Genomic DNA, 18,720 nt, shown 5'->3' with positions numbered 1-18,720 from the left:
AGTGGTTATGGGGGGACCCTTTCGGGCTCCGATGCCCTCCTCTGTCAGCCAGTCCCAAGCCTCCTCAGGAGATTCAAAAAAATAAGCTTTCCCAGCCATGAGGACTTTGAGGCGTGCGGGGAAAAGGAGCATGTACGAGAGTTGCATTGCCCTAAGTTTTTGCTTAACATGTTCGTACGACCTACGGCGGGTTTGGACTTCTCTGGTGTAGTCCGGGAAAATTAGGATTTTGTGGTTTTCCCACTGCGTACCATCTTGCTGCCTCGCCTCCCTGAGGATATTGTCTCTGTCCTTAAAGTTAAGGAATCGTGCGATCATCGGGCGCTTCGGGCCGCCCGGGGGTGGGCGAGGCGCGAGCGCCCTGTGGGCTCTTTCAATTGCAAACAGGGGCGAGAGGGATTGGTCCGGCATCCAAGATTTAATCCACCTCTCCAGGAATTCGACGGCCTTGTCATCCTCTATGCCCTCCGGGAAACCTATGAAGCGTAGGTTGTTGCGTCTGGCCCGGTTTTCGGCATCTTCTGCGCGGCGGTGAAGCTCGCCTGTTCGGGATTGTAGTTGGGCTACTTTGGTTTTGAGGTCAGACAAATCACTTTCGGTTTGGGAAACTCGGGTTTCCACCTCCGTAATTCGAGTTACTGCATTCCTAAGGTCCTGCCTAATGAGGCCCATGTCCACTCGCACCTCTCCAATTTTCGTTTCCACAGCCATCTGCGATGATTGAATAGCTTGGAGAATGGCACTCACCCCGTCTGGGGCCGGGCCCCCACCAGCCACTTCTCCCCCTCCCCGTTGGCCCATCGTAGTCGTGAACTGGCCGATTTTTTGTTGGGAGGGCGGAGGTTTTTTGTTCGTTTTGTCTTTTCCCATCGTGGCACTTGAAGCGGGTGTCAGGTGGGCCACACCTTCTTTAATGCGGTTTCAAGCCTGAGAATTCGGTGTGTTGTCCGGTGCCTTGGACTGTATGGGGGTTCGCAGTGTCCGATCACGCAAGGGCGGCCAGCGTTGGCACCTTCTTTTCAGGTCCCTTTCTCGCTCTCTCCATCGGGGTGGGGGGGACCCGTCCAAGACCCAGACCCAGGCTTCTCCACCTTAAGGCCTCTCTGCCCCCGCCGTAGGCCCCGTGCCGTCACGACCGGGCTCTCAATCTCTCGAGTCGATTCTGACCAGGGTATCCGAATGCCCCAAGGTGTTGTTCTCTACTGCTCAGCCCGCAGTCTAGGTTCTGCCGCAGTCCAGCTCGTGCTCCGTCTGGATCCGGGCCCGAGGGAGGTCGGAACCAGGCCTCCAGGCCCTCAGGCCCTCTCCCGCCGCTGCAGGGATGGGGGGGGTGGGGATGTCACTGCTTGTCTTCTCCCCTCCACCCCCTCCTGATCTCCGATTTACGTCTTTGCCCCCCCGGGGCACCACCTGGATCTCCGGTCGTGTCCCGATCCCCAGCGCGCCTCCAGCTCCTAATTCCAGCTAGGAGAAGGACCCCGGGGGGAAGGGCCTCTGCCGCGGCCTCAGTGCGGTCCCGCAAGCTGCTCGGGCCGCACCCGCACCTCCGCACGTCGGCGCGGCGCCGCTCACCCGGAGTCTTCCGCCTCGACGAGAGGTGGGGGGCTCGTTGGCACTCCAGCGGCCGGGATCCACCGCCGGAGCACACCCCAGCCCTCTCCGGGCCTCCTGCCGCTCTCCAACCTGCAGCACTCGTCTCCGGCAGGGCTCTCAAGCCCGTATCAGCTCCGCCGGGTGCATCTCGCCGCGGCCGCCATCTTGAACACTTCGTCACGGGATCGGCCGGACCGCTATGTGAAGGCGGGACGCCGGCTTCCCACCAGATCGCCCCAGCAGACCTCTCTACGGGCCCCCGGGACGCCAGGGGAGCCATGTATAGCGTTTTTTGCTCCCTTGGACTGCGGTAGTTAAGGGCGGATGACGGAGGGGTCCAGAGCACTCTCAGAGTGCGACCGCCATCTTGACGCCCGAAGCCACGCCCTACATTTCTTCATAGTTAATAGGTCTAGGTACATAAATGCTCCTTGGCAAGTAAGGCTCAGCTTCAGATCACCCCAGAGTTCAGTTCTCGTGCTTAGTTCTCCAGTTAGTCTCTGCTATTGTACAGTCTCGCCCCGTGCTTAATTTGAGCCAATGGTTGCTGATGGGGTCCACCAGCACTTTTTTTGGGGGGGGGAACCAGCTGCTGTTTTAACTCCTCAGATCTACACTGAGAGCAAAAGAGTAAAAACAAACAGAGTGGAAAGAAGAAGAAGAGAAAGATGGAAAAAAAGTCACAAAGAGAGAAAGCAAGACCCTGCAAGAGTGAAATAAAGGGACAGGCAATGTCTATCCGTGGATTAAAGATGCATGTGGTGGATTCAAGACTACTCAGCCTTAGTATTTAGTGTGCCAACACTTAATAGCACCGGCCACGAGCTTCTGAGCAGAGCTTTGAGCACTGGCATTCATACTTTTACAAATTAACCTCTGGTCTCACCACAGCACGAGCTTCAGAGTACATTTTCTGGCATCAGGTGATGACCCACAGCACAATTTACGCTTCACTCTAACTTCAGGCTCGACCTGCAGTCTGGGAGAGAGAGGCAGCAGTATGACAGCGAGAGCCAGTGGTGGCATGGTGTGCCTAGGCACCACTTCTCAATTGCAGCACACTCCACCTCAGCACACGTGTTTCAGTGATGCACTCTGTCTCAGCAGAAACATCTCAGTGATGCAATCCACCTCTGGCACGCACTTCACTATGGTGCACTCCACCTCACACTCAAACTTCTTAAGAGTGGCAAGCTTGTCCTTGGACACAACTTCCCCTGGGCAGTAGCGAAGATCCCTGACCCCATTTCCCTTGGAACTACTTTCAAGAGAGACAACTGCTTATAGTCACAAGGGCGCACAATTCGCTCTCCCCAGTCCACATACCATGCAGAACTGGGGGTCAAGCTGCTTTAGTGGTTCATGCCAGTCACACCTCTGCAGGGCTGGCAGGTTCCTTCCCTCTCCAAGCAGCAAGTTGGCTTCACATGAGAGAATCCACTTCTTTCCAACAAGGGCAGGCTACAGGTGATATTCCCTTATCACTGGGAATCTGCCTGTCTGGCAGATACCATCTCTGGTTGCACAGCTGTCCTCTGAGTAATCGGTGGAGAACATCCGTCCTTGGTCTTAAACAACTTGAAACTGGAACAGCCAGGGGTTAACACTTTTGTACAGGTTAAAACAAGGGATGTGGCTGTTTTATCTGCGATTTTCAGAACTGTCTTGGTTCTCTTTTCATCTGTCCTCTCGAGGCTGTGCTAAGGACATAGACTTTGTGCAGTGATGCGCCTTACAGCTGAGTAGTCTCCACCCTAAAGTATCCACAACGGACACACAAAGAGTTGTGAGCCTTCTGCACCTAGCTTATCAACATCCCAACCAAGTGATCAGGAAAGAAACGAAAGGCTGACCTAACTCTTAAAAAGTAAAAATAAAATAAAATTAAAAAAAAAAAAAACACATCTCAACCTGAACAACAAAAGCAGTAGTCCCATTTTTTACCCCTACCATCTGGCACAAAAGCTCACAATCTTTGGTGGTCTTCATTCACTATGGAGTTCAGACACTCTCCTTACTCCTTCTTGAAATAGCAGTCTTAAAAAAATGCTTTCACTGCCTTTCTCGTGAAGTATCTTACGATCTGTACATTTATTTATTCTGAGATCGGATGAACCCCCCATAGGAACGGTCATTATGAAATGCCTCTACTGTCTCAGTTCCAGAAGTGATTTGGAAGGCCTGTCTGATACTCTTAATTTGTGAACTGAACCCTGGGTTACATGTTCCCCTTGAATAACCGGGTATTATGTGTGCAAATACAATATCAGAAATTTGTATCCCCTGCAAGGTACTCTGACCTGGGCTATGATTCATGCTACATAAAACTATTAAATAAGTAAATAAACAAATCTTGCTAGGGTTGGGTTTTGACTGGTGGTGTGACACAATAATGCAAAATAGTCAAAATACCCCCAGTCAGATATCCCACACTACGCCAATGCGGAATTAAATATAATAAATCTACAGTTACCTTTACCATATTGTGGGAGTCGGTATTACTGTAATTATTATATTTCAACCACAATATTGACTTTGTCACACGTTCTGTATTAAGTGCTGCACCCACTCTGCTTTTCCTGTAGATTACCCTCCGTGCTTGTAGTTCTATTGCTAGGCCTGACTCTTGCAAATTAAATATAGATCTCTAGGATATTGGAAAATTGTAAATCACGAAAATGGAACACCTATTTATTTTCTTCTGTCTTTCTTCTTTCCCTGTTTTCCCAATATTTGCGCTTGGCTACCTTTTTTTCTGCGTTTGCCTTTTTTATCTTTTCTGTTTTGGCCCTTTGACGATGTGCTTCATAATGTCTTCTCCAAGTCTTAGTTTTGAACTGGGCGGTCTTGTTTCCTCTGTGTTTTTGATCGCTTACTTTCTCCTCTTTAGTGTCCAGCTCATTACCATTTTCTCTCCAGTTTCAATTTTGCATTTTCTTGCAATTTTCAGTCTTCTCCTCGGCATCTTTATTATTTTGTCATTTCCTTCGTGTGAGGACTGTCCTTTCTTGCTAGGTGGTCTTTTTTCCTCTTTTATTTGTGCTTATTAGGTGACAAAATTGGTTGTTCAACATAATCGGCCAATCCCTGCGCAGTATTCCCAGAGAGCAACTGATTTTACATGCAGTCCATGGGAAGGAGAGCACATAGGGCGATGGCCTGGTCCTGTCAGCTTCGGCTTGTGAGACCCTCACTCCCATGTCAAATCTTTCACAAGGTAGACCCCTCATTAGCCGACTTTTTGGAGTGAACTTGGAAGTATGACTGTTGGGTGGCATTGGTTAGAAAAAAAGTTACATTTTCTTGCTTAGTGCTGAAGGGACAGGGGCGCTGAAGCCTGGCTTTGAACATTGTCAACGTTACCCACTTTAGTGGGATAAGAATGTATCTTGCACCCGCCTTTTCTTTTATCTGAATGACTGATCAGCCAACACTGGATGTGGTATCCAGCGAACAAACTGTGTACTCTAGGTTTACTGCATCAAATCACACCGTCTAGATGGGCTGGTTGAAAAACCTTTGTTTTGTTTAATGATCCATCATTTTACCTAACTCCTCCTCCACCATGGTAAACGTTTACAAATAGGCTACCCGGGTTACAGACCTCATCTGTGGCTCGAGTCCCCTCCATGCAACTTGTGCAGAGGCCATGTTTACGACTGTTGGCTTCTTTTCAGTTACTCCAGTGCCCACAGGGTACTACGTGCGTGAACATACACTGTTACTTTGATGAAGAGCCACGCTTTGGGCATTTAAAGCATTAAATATATGCATCCGTGTAAATGCTAATGTAATTAATGACTCAAAGGCGATCAATTACCCAAATACTTAAGAGGACTTTCTATCATTGGAAGGACGTGCTCTTACAAATTTTGAGAAAACCATTCGATTAGCAGTCCCAACTCACTTTAAAAGTCCAAATTACTATCACTATTTGGTCAGATATCATTTTCTCAAAAGGGCTTCTGCCTTCAATAATATATGCGCCCCATTAATCTCAACTACTTAGAACATAATGAAATGTATTAAAGATTGTTTTTTTACCATGCTGTTTCTGCTCCTCTCCAAAAATGTTAGTGAAATGTCCTTACAGGGGTTTCCCTTTGAAACAAAACCACCTGCACAGGGGCGGCTGGTCTACATGAGCGTGAGGGGCGGGTCTCCCCTATTCATAGGAGAAGGGAGTTAGGAACAACGAGCTGCTTACACAGTCCGGCTGATTCGTAGATTGTTATGTGGTCTGGCGCCAGATTGTTGTCTCGGTGTAGCTGCGCTTGCGCAAGTTTACCCGCGCCCCCCCCCCCCCCCCAAAAAAGAAAAATACAAGCTAGGGCAGTTACATCAGGTGCAAGGTGTGGTCAAGTTTTCACTGCTATTCATACTGTGTGTCCTCGGGCGATTATCCAGTGGGTATTTACACGAGGAATTGAAAGCTTAGAGAGCTAGGGGCAGGGCAAAAAAAAAAAAAAAAAGTAGGAGATCGCGTTGGTTGCTGCCCTCCATTATCGTGTATTTGAAACTGGTTGGAGCTGCGAGGGGCTTGGGAGGAGTCACTTCCGCTCCGTAGATACACGTGATGTGGTGCACGTGTGGTGTTTTTTGTTCCTTGGGCAGGCAGAAGCTGGCGTGTTGTGTCTTTTAAACTGTCTGCACTTTTTTTATTTTATTTTTATTCGCGGTGCAAAGTTCACGAAGCATTTTTAAAAATGTGGCTGGTCATGGCCGAACTGCCTGTTTGATGGTGCACCAGTAAGCCAAAGGCTCTTTATTCTACTACAAGACGGGCCCTCTTCCCTCAAGCGGACTGCTGCATGGCTTTGTGATTTGAAGTGGTTAACAAAGCAGTGTCACCCGAGGCCGCTGGGCTCCTACTCATGACTGTGTCCGAGTGCGTGCGCACATGCCCCTTCTGTTTATCGGTGCATGTGCTTGGCGGATGGAGAGGGGCCCAAATGATAGTCAGCTTGGTGAAACAAAATATTTACCTAGTATCACACACTTTGGTCAAGGAGGAAGCCGGGATTGGCTTTCACATTGCTTTTCTGAGAGATTGGGTCCCTGTTGTTTTTGTCTCACTTCTTTCAGTCAGTGTGAAAGTTGGAAAGATCTTTCGTGCCCCACCACTTTTAAAAGTCACCAGCGTCCACTGCAATACCTTATTAGGAAGACACATTTCTTGCTATTAGTGCCCCCATCCACGTAGCTCCTTTCTTTTTTGTTGGTGCGTTAATGTGGTTTCCAGAGAGAGCAAACATTTATTCCCACGGTTAATTGACTTACAGATTTACCATCATCCTGGTGGGAAAGACCCTCCCCCGGCATCACCCAGATCCCACATAGCCTGGCATGTAGGAATCACTCCTCTTACCAGTGATGTAGTGTAGTTGCATCCTTGTCCAAGTTCCTTCATCTTTGTTACTCCTCTTTCCAGAGTGAACTTTCACCCTTGGCCATGTTCCTCTACATTGGTTACTCCTCTTGCTGGGGCGTACTTGCAACCATGTCCCAGTTGCTTCTTTTCACAGCTGAACTTCAGGGTGTCTGGTATCCCGTCTGAATCGCTACAAAGCCTCGAATGCAACATGAAGCAATCCTTCAGGCAACCACCCTTTCTCCTAGCTGCTTGGTAAGCTGGAATCAAAGCATCTGTAATAATCCTCCTCTCCACACTGAACCCTGTGAATGCCATTTAGGTCTTGCCCCTGGTTTTTCACCTTATGCACTTCATTAGCGCCTCTGTTCCTTCCAGGAAAGGGGCAAGTGTCGCAACTTTATGGCTTTGGCAATTCAGAAGAGGCCTGGTGGATAGGTCATGTAGGAACAACGTGACTGGATATTACATTGGCCTGCAGTGCCTTGACTGCAGAAATGGCACAGCAGCATGGTGATCTGCACCCCATAATAAAATAGATTTTGCTGTAATCCACACCCCACTAGCCTAATAAGATATGCTGGGAGTCAGGAGGCCAGTGTCTTGATTGTTCAGTTACTACTTGGCATTCCCCTCGCTTAGCAATTTCAGTAAATTGGCCATTTTCATAGAAAGCTTTGCACAATAGTTTACGGTATTGTGTTGTACTGCACAACATATCTTTACATTTAAAAAACTGCAGTCTTTACTTCCATCTTACTGGGGTAGCTCTTTACTGGTATCTATACCAGACTAGTCCTACTTTTTGTTTCACTAGCTATGGAATAACTGTTTCCACCAGAAAGGTCTTCCTCACCAATCGGATATATATGGGATGTAGTATCCTTTAGTGTACTGTATAATGATATTGACAGTCACCGAGGAGTTCTGTGACCATTTAAAGGAATGAGGCCCAATGCTTTTTTTCCTACATAAGGCCATGCAACTCAGGGAACTTGGAAGAGCCTTTTAACATATGTCAGAGGATATTTTATTCCTTATAAAACATGCTTACTCCATCTATCATCCCACAATCTGCTTAAATCCCTAAGGTCTTTCTCTTACATGTGAAGGAAATAATATAGTTGAGATATGAAAAATAAAAGTAAAATCTGTAGTGCAAAATTAACCAGTGCAAAGTTAACCAAACTAAAACAGTTGGTAACTTGTTCCAAAAAAAGATATTACAATCAGTTTTTAATGTATAAGTTAGGTTCAAAAGAAAGCCCTAGTTCAATACGCGAGACATGCACAGATAGTCTATATTTCCTGTTGTAACATAGCATGAAAAAAAAAAAAAACATGTTGCCTAGGTATAGTTTCTGCTGCCTACTGTTCATTTTAGGAAAAAATAGATCAGAAGGAATGAAAATGTCACTTACCCAGTGTACATCTGTTCGTGGCATCAGTCGCAGTAGATTCGCATGTTCTGCAATAGCTCGCCATCTGGTGTTGGGCCGGAGTGTTACAAGTTGTTTTTCTTCGAAGAAGTCTTTCGAGTCACGGGACCGAGTGACTCCTCCTTTTGTCTCCATTGCGCATGGGCGTCGACTCTATCCTCGATTGTTTTTCCCCGCAGAGGGTGAGGTAGGAGTTGAATTGTAGTAATAGTGCCCATGCAATGGAGTGACTAAGTATGCACCTATTTAAGGTTGAGATGATACATATATAAATAATTGAAGGTAACTTCCAAACTGCTACAGGCTCCCGGGGAGGCGGGTGGGCACATGCGAATCTACTGCGACTGATGCCACGAACAGATGTACACTGGGTAAGTGACATTTTCAGTTCGATGGCATCTGTCGCTGTAGATACGCATGTTCTGCATAGACTAGTAAGCAGTTATTTCCCCCAAAAGCGGTGGATCAGCCTGTAGGAGTGGAAGTAGTCTGAAATAATGTCCTTAATACGGCTTGACCTACTGTGGCTTGTTGTGCGGATAACACGTCTACACAGTAGTGCTTGGTGAATGTGTGAGGCGTAGACCATGTGGCTGCCTTACATATTTCTTGCATTGGGATGTTTCCTAGAAAGGCCATGGTAGCACCTTTCTTTCTGGTTGAGTGTGCCCTTGGTGTAATGGGCAGCTGTCGTTTAGCTTTAAGGTAGCAGATTTGGATGCATTTAACTATCCATCTGGCTATACCTTGTTTTGAAATTGGGTTTCCTGCGTGAGGTTTTTGAAATGCAATAAAGAGTTGTTTAGTCTTTCTGATGTTTTTTGTTCTGTCAATGTAATACATTAATGCTCTTTTGACATCTAATGTATGTAGTGCCCTTTCAGCTACGGTATCTGGCTGTGGAAAGAACACTGGAAGTTCCACTGTTTGATTTAGATGGAACGGTGAAATAACCTTTGGCAAAAATTTAGGATTGGTTCTTAGGACGACTTTATTTTTGTGTAGTTGTATAAAAGGTTCCTGTATAGTAAAAGCCTGAATCTCGCTTACTCTTCTTAGGGAAGTAATGGCGATGAGAAAAGCCACCTTCCAGGTTAGGAACTGTATGTCGCAGGAGTGCATGGGTTCAAAAGGTGGACCCATAAGTCTAGTTAGGACAACATTTAGGTTCCATGAAGGAACAGGTGGTGTTCTTGGTGGTATAATTCTCCTAAGGCCCTCCATGAATGCTTTAATGACTGGTATCCTATATAGGGAAGTTGAATAGGTAGTTTGCAGGTATGCAGATATTGCTGCAAGGTGAATCTTAATGGAAGAGAAAGCTAGGTTAGATTTTTGTAAGTGAAGCAAGTAACCCACTACCTGTTCTGGAGTTGTGTGTAATGGTTGTATTTGATTAATATGGCAGTAGCAAACAAACCTCTTCCATTTACTTGCATAGCAGTGCCTAGTGGATGGCCTTCTGGCTTGTTTTATGACTTCCATACATTCTTGGGTAAGTTGTAAGTGCCCGAATTCTAGGATTTCAGGAGCCAGATTGCTAGATTCAGCGATGCTGGATCTGGGTGTCTGATCTTTTGGTTGTGCTGTGTCAACAGATCTGGCCTGTTGGGCAATTTGATGCAGGGTACCACTGATAGGTCTAGCAGCGTTGTGTACCAGGGTTGCCTTGCCCAAGTTGGTGCTATCAATATGAGTTTGAGTTTGCTTTGACGGAGTTTGTTTACCAGGTAAGGAAGGAGAGGGAGAGGAGGAAAAGCGTAAGCAAAAATCCCTGACCAGTTCATCCATAGGGCATTGCCTTGGGATTGTTTGTGTGGGTATCTGGATGCGAAGTTTTGGCATTTTGCTTTCTCCCTTGTCGCAAACAAGTCTATCTGAGGTGTTCCCCAGAGTTTGAAATAAGTGTTCAGAATTTGGGGGTGAATTTCCCATTCGTGGACCTGTTGGTGATCTCGAGAGAGATTGTCTGCGAGTTGATTTTGTATCCCTGGTATAAACTGTGCAATTAGGCGAATTTGGTTGTGAATTGCCCAATGCCAAATTTTTTGTGCTAGCAGGCTTAACTGCGTGGAGTGCGTCCCCCCCTGCTTGTTTAGATAATACATTGTTGTCATGTTGTCTGTTTTGACGAGAATGTATTTGTGAACTATTATTGGTTGGAAAGCTTTTAGTGCTTGAAAAACTGCTAGAAGTTCTAGGTGATTGATATGCAGTTTTGTTTGATGTACGTTCCATTGTCCTTGTATGCTGTGTTGATCGAGGTGTGCTCCCCACCCTGTTATGGAAGCATCTGTTGTTATTACGTATTGTGGCACTGGGTCTTGGAAAGGCCGCCCCTTGTTTAAATTTATGTTGTTCCACCACAGAAGCGAGAGGTAAGTTTGGCGGTCTATGAACACCAGATCTAGAAGGTGACCCTGTGCTTGAGACCACTGTGATGCTAGGCATTGTTGTAGGGGCCTCATGTGCAGTCTTGCGTTTGGGACAATGGCTATGCATGATGACATCATGCCTAGGAGTTTTAATACCATCTTTGCTTGTATCTTTTGTGTTGGATACATGCGTTGTATGATGGTGTTGAAATTTTGAATTCTTTGTGGACTTGGAGTGGCTACTCCTTTTGATGTGTCTATTATGGCTCCTAGGTATTGTTGTACCTTGCGTGGCAGAATTTTGGATTTTGTGAAATTGACGGTGAACCCTAGTTTGAAGAGGGTTTGTATGATATGATTTGTGTGATTTGAGCACTCTATTAACGAATGGGCCTTGATTAGCCAGTCGTCTAGATATGGGAACACATGTATCTGCTGCCTTCTTATGTGTGCTGCGACTACCGCTAGACATTTGGTAAAGACTCTTGGTGCGGTTGTTAATCCAAAAGGCAGTACCTTGAATTGGTAATGTATTCCTTTGAATACAAACCTTAGGTATTTCCTGTGCGATTGGTATATGGAAATAAGCATCCTTGAGGTCTAAAGTTGCCATGTAGTTGTGCAGCTTTAGCAATGGCAATACTTCTTGTAGTGTGACCATGTGGAAGTGGTCTGATTTGATGAAAGTGTTCACTACTCTGAGGTCTAGGATTGGTCTCAGTGTTTTGTCCTTCTTTGGTATCAGAAAGTACAGTGAGTAAACTCCTGTGTTTATTTGTGTGTTTGGCACTAATTCGATTGCATTCTTTTGCAATAGTGCCTGCACTTCTATCTCCAGGAGATTGGAATGGTGTGTTGTTAAATTTTGTGCTTTTGGTGGTATGTTTGGAGGGAATTGTCGAAATTCTATGCAATAACCATGTTGGATAATTGCTAGAACCCAAGTGTCTGTAGTGATTTTCTCCCATGCTCTGTAATAATGACCTATTCGTCCCCCCACTGGTGTTGTGTGGAGGGGGTGAGTGACATGTGAGTCACTGTTTAGTAGTAGGGGTTTTGGGGCTTTGGAATCTTCCTCTATTTCTAGGGAATTGCCCTCCTCTATATTGTCCCCGAAAACCTCCTCTATACTGTCCTTGGTAACTGGACGGTGTGGCTTGTGAGGTGCTGGCTTGTGTGCTTTGACCCCGAAACCCCCCTCGAAAGGGCGTTTTACGGAATGAACTGTAATTCCCTCTGCTCTGCGGGGAGTAGAGTGCGCCCATGGCTTTGGCAGTGTCCGTATCTTTTTTGAGTTTCTCAATCGCTGTGTCCACTTCTGGACCGAACAGTTCTTTTTCATTAAAAGGCATATTGAGAACTGCTTGTTGAATCTCTGGTTTAAATCCAGACGTTCGGAGCCATGCATGCCTTCTGATAGTTACAGATGTATTAATTGTCCGTGCAGCTGTATCTGCAGCGTCCATGGAGGAGCGGATCTGGTTGTTGGAGATGGCCTGTCCCTCCTCAACCACTTGTTTTGCCCTATTTTGTAAGTGCTTGGGCAGATGTTCAATGAGATGTTGCATCTCTTCCCAGTGGGCTCTGTCATAGCGCGCAAGTAGTGCCTGGGAGTTCGCGATGCGCCACTGGTTTGCAGCTTGTGCTGCGACTCTTTTACCAGCTGCATCAAACTTGCGGCTTTGTTTATCTGGGGGTGGTGCATCTCCAGATGTGTGAGAGTTGGCCCTTTTCCTAGCTGCTCCTACAACGACAGAGTCTGGTGGCAGCTGTGTAGTGATGAAAACCGGGTCCGTAGGAGGCGGCTTATACTTTTTTTCTACCCTTGGTGTGATTGCCCTACTTTTAACCGGCTCCTTAAAGATGTCTTTTGCGTGGCGGAGCATACCAGGGAGCATAGGCAGGCTTTGGTATGAGCTGTGGGTGGAGGAGAGTGTGTTGAATAAGAAATCATCCTCGACCTGTTCTGAGTGGAGGCTTACGTGGTGAAATTGTGCTGCTCTAGCCACCACTTGAGAGTACGCGGTGCTGTCTTCTGGTGGAGATGGCTTCGCAGGGTATGCCTCCGGACTGTTATCTGACACTGGGGCGTCGTATAGGTCCCATGCGTCCTGATCTTGGTCACCCTGGCTCATGGTGGTGTGAGCTGGGGAGTGTGATGGAGTTTGTGCTGGTGATACGTCAATCACGGGCGGAGGTGAGGGTGGTGGTGTAACTCTTTTCACCACTTTTGGTTGTGGTGTTTGTTCCGTCTGGAACTCCAACCTCCTCTTTCTCCTAATGGGGGGAAGGGTGCTTATTTTTCCTGTCCCCTGCTGAATGAAGATACGCTTTTGCGTATGGTCCACATCAGTTGCTTGTAGCTCTTCCTCAAACCTATGCTTCTGCATTTGGGAGGTTAGCGAGTGCTCTTCTGTATAAGAGCCTGAAGCTGGGTCGCTTGCAGTTTGTTTCGGCATCGAAACTTTGTCTGCGTGTTTTTTCGGCTCCGAGGAGACTTTTTTCCTTTTCGGGGCCGAAACCTCTCGGCGTCGATCTGTTTCTGTGCCGCTGTCTCGGCGTCGAGCCGTGTCCACACCGGCATCACGGTGTCGAGGCTTGTCTCCAGCACTTTCTCGGTCCCGAGAAGGCTGCGTGCCGGTGTCTCGACCGGAGTCGGACGATCACGGCACGGTTTGGGCCTTTTTCGGTGCCGATGGTCGGTCACCGAATTTATGGGTCGAGCCATGGCCTGGTGGCAGTGGCGTCCCCTGGGCCTTGTAAATGTTTCTCTGTGTTTTTCGACGTCTTACTCACGGTTTGTGTATCGTCGAATCCTTCGGAGTCTGAGTCTTGGATCGAGAAGGTACCTTCTTCTTTCTGTTCCTCGAACTCCCGTTGGGCTGTCGGTGCGGACGCCATCTGAAGTCTTCTGGCTCGACGGTCTCGGAGTGTTTTTCGGGACCGGAACGCACGACAGGCCTCGCAGGTGTCTTCGCTGTGCTCAGGTGACAGGCACAGGTTGCAGACCAAGTGTTGGTCTGTGTAGGGGTATTTATTGTGGCATTTGGGGCAGAAACGAAACGGGGTCCGTTCCATCGGCGTTCTTCAGCACCCGGTCGGGCCGACCAGGCCCCGACGGAGGATCGAAAAAACTACCCCGAAGGGCACCGGAGCTCTTCGTTCTTCGATGCGGTGTTGAATGTAAGTACGCCGATCCCGAACGCAACAATACCGACGAAAATCTTCCGAAATTAGCTAATTTTCCGTTCCGAAACTTGGAGCGACAGGAACACGTCCGAACCCGATGGCGGAAAAAAAACAATCGAGGATAGAGTCGACGCCCATGCGCAATGGAGACAAAAGGAGGAGTCACTCGGTCCCGTGACTCGAAAGACTTCTTCGAAGAAAAACAACTTGTAACACTCCGGCCCAACACCAGATGGCGAGCTATTGCAGAACATGCGTATCTACAGCGACAGATGCCATCGAACTTACAGTTCTTATTTTCATTAAAGCTGAGGCTGTAGTTATGTTATGTTATGGTCTGCCTTTCTTCTTGGCTGGTGGTGGTAGGCATTTTGATGCCACAACTCAAATGTAACCACTTATTACAGTTGAGCATGTATGTAATTTTGTTATTATCGTGACGAGAGGTCACAACTCGACTAAAGTATGGAAATTAAATATGTGGCTTTTTATAATTTTAGGCTCCCATGTATTATATTAATCTTCTTCATCAAAGATTGTGTAATTACCCTCTCATGGTTTCTATAGTTCAGAGCAAAGTTGTCCAGTGCAGGACCAGAAGGGAGATTCCATGCCAGAGCTTCATGGTGACTGCTGACTTCGTAAATTATTTCAATTTGAAGGAACTGTATGTAAAAGGGAAATACTGGAGTCCTAGCCTGGATCTTACCCACCTGCACCTACATTTGACTGTCTTATTTTACAGCTGTTATATTTTTAAGGGATTTTGGATCTCGGAGAGGAGGTAAACGGTTGTATTGATTAATGCACGTTGTCCCTTATTTAAATTAGCTTCCATAAAAGATGAATTACCATTCTAAATAACTTTTTCTTCTTTTGCAGGTCCAGTACTTTTTCAAGATCCTTGACAATTAAAAACCTAAGAATTAACTGGTATATGTTGCCATTTCCTACCCAGGAAGGGGAATAACAGACAAACGAAGGCCTTAACTGTGTTCATTCATTTATTGTCCAATGTCGTAACCTGAATGGAAACAAGACAGAGCACGGTACTCCTGGCAAATATTACAGATGTTTGAACATTGAGTTTGCACACTAGACAACACTTAACGCCATCCTATGGGGTACTGCATTGCTTTTATAAAGTTCAAAATAAAGATTTATTTTTTAACATGTGACTTTGGTTTTTTCATACATTACACTTTCTTGCAGAAAAAAATAAAAATTGTACAACTGCATAAATATAAAATTCTTCCACCATGAAAATGTTTAAAACATTCATAAAGACACAGCACCAGAATGTGATGCCTCCAGGAACAAAATATATAAAGGAAAGCGATTAGCCCTATCACTGACATTCTGACTTAGACCTCAAACAACTTCGGAACATAGAGAAGGACTAGGAGCAGAAATGTGATGCAAAAAGCACAACCCGTCACCACTTGCATTTCAGTGAATCTAAAAATAAAATAAAAGCCCCCCTCCGGAAAGGAAACTAACACCACAGGATAAGGGGCTGCGTGGAGTGTTAAAATATCAATCAGTGGGCTATTAACTTTAAAAGAGCAACAAAACAAAAAATATATAGGTACCTTGCCAGTTTTATTCCCATTACTGAGTATTTACACCTTTGACTGCAATCCTTGAACTAAGTAGAAAACAGATACAATAAAACATGGCTTGAAAAAAATGACCGGAGTAAGCACCTATGGTACTGTACACTAAAACATAAAAATACACAAGGCAGCAATACTTAGGGGCCGGCAACACTGCTTACTACAAGTCAGTCATGGAATCATAATTTACAGTAGAACTAGGCTTGTCCCAAGGCTCAAGTAATTTAGTTCTCTTTTTTAATTTACAGTAGAATAAATATTTGTTGCTATTGCTACACTTTAAATTTACATTCTAATCTAGTAAATGCAGGAAGCTAGTGTAAAGCATATAGATTAAGTGTAGGTCCCATACGTATGATAGTTTGTTCAAGACTAAGTAGTTTATTTTAGGTGGGTTGTGCTTCTGATCAGCTGCTCTTTATTTCGAATTTCACATCAAAACGTCCCATAAAGCGGTCCTTGTCGTCGTAACGAATGTTATCGCCATATGCTTTGCACTCAATGCGTACTTCAGCGTCGTAGGTGAGATTAGTGAACTGCACAGCCAAAAGGGGCTGAAGATATTTGGGCTGTAGAAGCACTCCATAGTATGGGTAGTACTGCAGAGGGAACCCGGAGTAGTTCCCCATACCATAGTATTCCACACTTCCAATTTTATCTGCTTCTTCAGCTTTCTAATTAAAGAAGGAGAAAAAAAAAAAAAACACATTTGTTAATATGCCAAGTATGTTTAATAGTTGTCAGCTCTGAGGACAGAACAGAAATTTGTAGACAATTCTAAAGGGTGCTGCAAAAAAAATTTTTTTTAAAAAAATTGCTGAATTCTCTACTTAATACACATTAGGGCAGATTTACAAGCCCCTAGCGCCGCCTTAGCGTCATTTTTATGATATTAAGGTGGCCATTCCCCAACGCCATATTTACAAAGTGGCGCAATGCATGCATTGTGCCACATCTTGTCTGCCTCAGGCATAAGGTATGCAAGGGGTGCGTTCCCACACCCGGAGGCCTGATAAAATGGCGCAGTGAAATTTACAAGATTTCCCAACGCCATTTTTCTGTCATTTTTAATGCCTGCTCAGGGCAGGAGTCAGTGACGCACCCATAATAATCTATGGGCCTCCCTGTGCTTTGCTGCACTACCGTCAACATTTTTGACGGTAGTGCACCAAAGCGCCACAACAGCGTCAAAAATGTTGATGCTGTTGTGGTAACGACACCATTGGTGTGCCATATTGTAAATATGGTGCAAGCATGGTTTCATTAGGGAGGGCAAGGGGGATGCAATAAAAGTGGCGCATCAGGACCGATGCACCACTTTCTTGTAAATCTGCCCCATAGTATTTCATTTATTTCTTTGAAAATTGATATGCCATACAAATATACAGAAAAACATATTGGCACAGCAAACTTAATAAGTAAAATTTGATGATTTGTTTTCAGCAACCTGCACCAATAGAAACCACATAGGCAGCCAGATTATATTTCTCAATCCAGTAAATGAGGACCATGCATCTCTTCGGGAGGTTATAGTATGACAGACAAAAGAAACTATTGAATTTGCATTTCAGGAGAAATGTAACAATCCCAGGTAAAAGCATTGATATTTGTTGGTCCGTTGTGCTTGGTTACATACGCTGCCCTGTACACCAGTGGCAGAAGAGGCATTGGTGCTAGTTTGGTAGGTTATTGGCTCATTGGTCATGGACCACTATGGGGATGATAAACCTAAATATTAGTAGCGCCAACTCCCTATGAAGGTACTGGCAAACTGATTTAATGATAACCTTGCTATTTGTTAAGGATTACTTTTAGATTAATTGTACGCCACTGCATACCACATGGACGGCCTGAAAACCTGCCACTGATCAGACCCTCAAGGGCGATTGTACAACATCCAAAAATTTCACCCATTACCCTCCTCGTATTTCTGCATGCAGAGGCTCTCCAGTGGTAATATCTTTTATCCCACCGTTCAATTACTCTAGAACCTTAATTTGATACTTTGATGTTTAAGGTAATCCACACACACACACACTTCACTGTCTCCGCCTCTCTGCCCCACCCTGCCTCAATTTTCTCAATGTTACTTTTTTTTTTTACAGTCCAATGGAAAGAAACTCACATTTGAAATAGCTCCCAACGAAAACTCGTTTCAAAATGTTATTTCACTTTCATTAGGCGCATGATGCCCCTGCCCTTCCCACCACAGGGCTACACAAAAGAAGTGGAAAGATTCTGACCCACTGCATGTGTTTAAGGCAAGGTAGCAATATATTTATTGTATTTTTACTTGGACGTTTGCAGTTCTGTTTGGACATGAACTTAACAAAAATGTATTCAGACAGCTTCCAAATCATGCTTTGCAGGAGTTCTAGTGGTCACTTTATCAAGTAAGGAAAGGATGGGTATTTACGCACAAGATTCCTCTTCATAAAATAATTCCTTTAATAAACTGGCCTACAGTGTCAAACACCACACATTCTTTCAAGCAGGATTGCCAAATAGTTTACAGATTTCAGACCCTGTGTGTAGAGGGCAAAGGGGTAAATGTGGTGAGCTGGGAGACTCGCTCGTAATACAAAGGACCTGTCCTTATCGTTACTAGTGTCAGAAAATGGCCGAGGGATAGCATTTCCTAGCAACCTCTCCCGGCACATGTGCGATTGCAACCACAAGAGTCCACTAGGGTTCCAAAGCACTTATTTCACACACTGACTGAAAAGTACAGGATTTCTAGTTGAAAATGTCACTTAGGAATGCTCTCTCTTAGAACACCACTGCAGTATAATCTTCCAAAACACAAGTGCATTATTACTCTGGTAAAGATCGATATTCTATTATTCCATTCGCAAAAAGTGGTCACAAATTGTGTACATACTTTTTGAAAAGGGACCAGTATTTTGCAAAATAACCCATGAACAAATAAGTCGGTTCACAAAACGCGGATATGCAGGTCGGAGAATGACCGGGCTGATTTATATTTATTAGGAAGGGCCCAATTTGCAAACCCCAGTGATTGGCCACAATCGCAGGGATGGTGGCCTGCAAGGGTCAGTAGACCACTATGGCTGTAATAGCATTTAAATGAAGTTTTCTTTTTTTTTTTTTAAACTGCAGTTCGTTTTCCGTTAGGG

The 18,720-nt window shown here is 45.4% G+C and overlaps 2 protein-coding genes across 3 annotated transcripts in view; one reads left to right on the top strand and one right to left on the bottom strand.

Moving 5' to 3' along the window:
• NME7 (NME/NM23 family member 7) overlaps positions 1 to 15,142 on the top strand; it is a 657,734-nt gene extending 642,592 nt beyond the window's left edge. For both annotated transcript variants that reach the window (XM_069204166.1, XM_069204165.1), the window contains exon 12: positions 14,850 to 15,142. In XM_069204166.1, the coding sequence (XP_069060267.1) occupies positions 14,850 to 14,882 (33 nt within the window). In that variant the 3' untranslated portion in view covers positions 14,883 to 15,142. The remainder of the gene's footprint in view (positions 1 to 14,849) is intronic.
• Positions 14,954 to 18,720, bottom strand: part of ATP1B1 (ATPase Na+/K+ transporting subunit beta 1) — a 55,468-nt gene continuing 51,701 nt past the window's right edge. Inside the window, exon 6 of the mRNA XM_069204168.1 lies at positions 14,954 to 16,257. Within this exon, the coding sequence (XP_069060269.1) occupies positions 15,991 to 16,257 (267 nt within the window). The 3' untranslated portion in view covers positions 14,954 to 15,990. The remainder of the gene's footprint in view (positions 16,258 to 18,720) is intronic.

The sequence above is a fragment of the Pleurodeles waltl genome, chromosome 8, assembly GCF_031143425.1.
Source record: "Pleurodeles waltl isolate 20211129_DDA chromosome 8, aPleWal1.hap1.20221129, whole genome shotgun sequence".
NCBI lineage: Eukaryota > Metazoa > Chordata > Amphibia > Caudata > Salamandridae > Pleurodeles > Pleurodeles waltl.
The sequence above is the reverse complement of the archived record's forward strand: the minus strand, read 5'-3'. Positions and strand labels throughout refer to the sequence as shown.